The 4,394-nt window shown below is 38.8% G+C and overlaps 1 protein-coding gene across 2 annotated transcripts in view; it reads right to left on the reverse strand.

Annotated features, from left to right (window-relative positions):
- Positions 1 to 2,518, reverse strand: part of LOC111273644 (leukotriene A-4 hydrolase) — a 7,563-nt gene extending 5,045 nt beyond the window's left edge. Inside the window, exons 1-2 of one of the 2 annotated variants that reach the window (XM_022855415.2) lie at positions 2,160 to 2,518; positions 27 to 240 (exon numbers count right to left, since the gene is read on the reverse strand). In XM_022855415.2, the coding sequence (XP_022711150.1) occupies positions 27 to 240; positions 2,160 to 2,503 (558 nt within the window). In that variant the 5' untranslated portion in view covers positions 2,504 to 2,518. Of the gene's footprint in view, positions 1 to 26; positions 241 to 735; positions 836 to 2,159 lie in introns of those variants that run through there. The other variant, XM_022855416.2, reaches the window with a different exon arrangement.
- Positions 2,519 to 4,394: the final 1,876 nt, after the last annotated feature.

Raw genomic sequence — 4,394 nt, forward strand, 5'->3', positions numbered from 1 at the left:
GTTTCTCCTAATATAAGGATTATTACCGGGTCCGTAACGCTTCGATCCATATCAAGTTTTTTCCCAGAATCAATGCACAGTGCCTCCTTAATTTTGAGATCTTCCGAACTGTCGAGATGAATAAATTCAGCGTCGGGTTTTGTTCGACTCACGTCGAAGTCGACATGACCTCGAAGGACCTTCGCGTCGAAGTCCACAACAACATCCCAGTGGAAAGACTTAACCACCGCTTCCTCCGGTCTGTCCAATAGCAGTTAAACAAAAAAGTCAGACATAAGCTAATCTAGCGGAAAATTTTCACTTAGGTTTTAGCGATCTTTTTAGAGACTTTGGGCTGCTACACCGCTTTATGTCATTGCTTTTGACTGACTGACTACGTTCAAAGTATGTGTGAAGGAGTGTGACTGTAAGTTTCTTAAATCTCTTATGCAATCTATGTAAGCTGCTTTGCCCTACAAATGCTACTACTATTTCAAAACAAGTACTTCCAGCGATGCGAGCACAATTTTGGTAGTCGAACAGATCGGAACAGTACGGAATGCGATCGCAGCCAATATTATGCAGCACACAGTCATATATGCCTGAGTCTTATCTATTACAGAAGTTCTTTTTAATCAGACATTTGACGTGATGCTAAAAATTTTCTGACTGTTCTAGGCTCGTACACGTAACTCTTTCAAAAAATTAAAGAAGAATAGATGATGACTTATTGGCCGTTTATAAAATTCGACTCACCTTTTTTCAACTGTGGAGAAATATAACGCTTTCATGACTGCGAGTGTTTAAACAATTACGAAACGTAGGAGAAATAGCTGAACTGAATGCAAGGCTGGCCCTGCACCGAAAAGCATTGAAACAGCCGCATTTAATAAAACCTTATAAGCATTTCTGGCAGACATGTGGCCTCAATCTTGTCGACTCTACATAATTTATTGCGGCGTACGACATGGTCACATTTAAAAAGTGTCACCCGATTGCAGCATAGATTGGCTGACTCGGTGATATGGCAGAGATTTGGAAGCAGTTAGTCATCTTTCTATACCACAAAGAACAATTCCGAGGAAAGCTAAAAAAGTATGCCCAACATCAGTACTTTAGCGGGTGCGTTCCAAAACGTAAAAAATATGAATATCTTTTTTAACTTTACGTTTAAAACTTGTTTCTTATATTTGGTTAATAAGTCTATGTCAATATACCACTCACTCGTGCCGCAAACCCGTTCTATGTCCCAAAGAACGATAATTTATTTGAACCGACTTTGTGCGTCTCAATAATAATCGATATCAGGTTTTTTTGGTTTACAACTAAGAAAAAGAAAACATTTGATAATAAATGCTTTTCTTTTCTTTCGTTTTTCCTTGTTTTTGTTGGCCTGTAATCATTGGCTTAATGAAAACAGGTTAAACCCTTTATTGAGACTTGCGTCAAGAAAAGCCGTCGAGGCAATGGTATTGCAACGAAAATTCACGTACAACGAACAACGAAATCTGGAAGAACAATCGAGTTCTATTACTGTACTTCAAGATATTCAAAGGTGATTTGTTTCGTGTCGTAAAAACAACACGACCGCCACTTGGTCAATTACTACAATGAATGACCACAATTACCCACTTTTTTACGGCTGTTAATGCGGATTAACTGGTAAACGTTTTTTTTCGTATGCTAAAGGCCTTAATGTACGAGTAGTGCCGACTGTTTAATATGCTACTGGAATCATGACCGTTCCGACTGCGCGAAACTCAGAGTGTTAAAGATACCTACTTGCAGATGCAACGCAGCTATGTAGAACTAGGTCGGATGCTAACCGCCAATATTTTATATAATGAATGCAGTATTTATTTTCCCTCGTGTTCTTTCCCTCCGCCAACAGCCTGCTAACAAACTATTATAGCGCGTTTACGAAAAAGATTAGCTTTATGTATATATATATATTAGAGAGCTGTTTCAAAAAAATGAATTCCTGGATTCCTTAGCCTATGCTCAAACGATATGGCACGACAAACAGGTTCATCAGCTTAATAAAATCTGCCCTTAAACAATTCTTTAGCAAATTTGACTGCCACATAAGCTTAGGATGTCTAATTAGTATTGCTACCATTTATTCTCGAATGCACACGATCGATACGCTTATAACTGTTCGTACTAAGAAAGTTACACACCTGCTAAAGGAGTTGGGATCTTGCGAACTGAGCCAAGCCATTGTGCGTCGCGAAATAGCCGAAATCGGGAAAAAGTTGACAGCAATTTTTAAGTCGGCTGTTCTGGTAATACACCATATGGTATTTTTCGTAAAACTGTTGCCACGCCCGCCGTGAATTCTATTGCCACTAATACCCCTTACAAGGCTGCTATTATTTTTGTTCTTGCCGGGCTGGTAATATCTCTTCACCGAAAACAAAGTAGTTGTGAATGGCTGGCTTGTGCTCCGGCATATCCACCGGCGCGATTTCTGCGCCACCAGGCGGTGTGCGACGATGCCTGCAGCAGACGACGCCAGCATCATTCTAATATAAGGAGTTTATGAGACGCTCTAGTGAGTTTTGTTTTCGTCTGCAACCATATATTATCTACACAACAGGCGGAGAAATAGATAGAGTAGGGCTACTATCGACTAAAAATTCAACGTTTCTTAATTTTTGAATGCCGCATTTTTCTCCACTCAAAACTTCAAGCTGATGTTGATCAACTTTCCTTAATTCACACGTACTATGAGAAATGAAGAAATGGCACACATTCGTCGAATGAAAACCATACTTCTACTGAACTAACCTATAATGAAACAGTGTTCAGTGCGGAACACATATGACGCAGGTGAATGAACGCGTTTTCTTCCATGGTAAGCAGACGGAATTTGCCAGCGTCAGGGGCGGTTGTGTTTATAGAATGGATTCTTAATCAAAATCATCAGCGAAAACGTAATCAAAGAGCTTAAATATATCCGATATAGCACCCCGTTAGAAAACGAGGTTATTAGATTGATTAAGAGTAGACTAATTCATACACAGGGATAATAATATTCTGATCTTAGTTAAGAATGGAACTTTGACGGAGTTTAAATATTTGGTCACAACAAATAAATACATGTGCAGTGGACTTACAATATTTATAAAGAAAAAAAAGTTTGTGATCCATGAGGAAATTAAAACTTTAAGGCAAGTCGATGAACAACTAAAAGACCTATAAGTGTCATTACTCCCGACTTAGAGACAGAATACAAACTCTATCTAAACAGCCTGTCTGGTCTACTGGTGGTCCAAAAATGTTGGACATCAGCTCCAAACCTAATGTGTTAATCAATCATTGGTTGACATTAAATGCTACTCAAAGCCCGTTTACCACAACGTTCACCTATATATTCACGAAAGCTTGTTCTGAACACTGACATTGTCCATAATAAAGAACAAAGTTTATAACATGCAACTGTCTATCAGCATTTGCTCGCTGTATACTGTTACCTTGAATTCGAATCATGAAGTATTAATAGGGCGGTCACTCAGGAGGAAGTTAAAGGAGGAAGGAAAAGCAGGTTTGCAAAGTGTTGGCCCCGATATGCCACATTTTTTTTCTTGGTTGATAGCTATGGTCTGTTGCATCTGTGAGAAGTGCCTTCACGACACCTGCGCATTCTATTAGCGAATAGACGTTAGGAGCACCTTCCGAAGCATACCCAAGCCTACACCAGTACCTGATGAACATTTGCTATACCTATACCCCCATGCGTGTCTTTAGAAATACCAAATAATGTATTCAGTAATTGAAATTAGTCAATATTATTCCTTATGCGTCGCCTTTTTTAGTGGATTTCTCATGCAAAAGCGATCCAAAGAAAACAGCCAGTCTTAGTTTTGTTCTTTAAAAATTTACACTTTTATTATGCAATCTTTCATTTTTTTCTCTTTATTATCTTCTATTTTTATCCCCTTTCTTATTACTTTCATTTTCATAGCCTATATTTCATCCTATATTTTTATATATATGTATATATAAATGGTTTTCCAGGGTCGTCCCTGCGTGGACCCACCACGTTGTTTTGTTGAGCTCCAATATAAATATCAAGCTCAATAAATATAAACAACTCAAACGATTTATAGCAGCACTTCAGCACCCTCAGCAATTATCGTACCCTTCCTTTTCCCCGTTTACATTGCTTTCGTTCATGCACCACCCATCACCCACCACTAACATGTCCTTCATTATAATTATCCAGCAATAATATGGTCATTGCCACTATCGCGACCCCGTCATTCTATTAAGCATCGCCAAACATGATAATCAGCAATTGGGCGTTCGTAGACACCCTCACGATCCTAGTTCACCCTTCAATCCAAGTTTGCACCACCTTCCCTAAACATTTCTATATTATCCTCAATATCGCCATCAGCAAATGTTTATAT

Source organism: Varroa jacobsoni, unplaced genomic scaffold (assembly GCF_002532875.2).
Source record: "Varroa jacobsoni isolate VJ856 unplaced genomic scaffold, vjacob_1.0 scaffold_207, whole genome shotgun sequence".
Taxonomy (NCBI): Eukaryota; Metazoa; Arthropoda; class Arachnida; order Mesostigmata; family Varroidae; genus Varroa; species Varroa jacobsoni.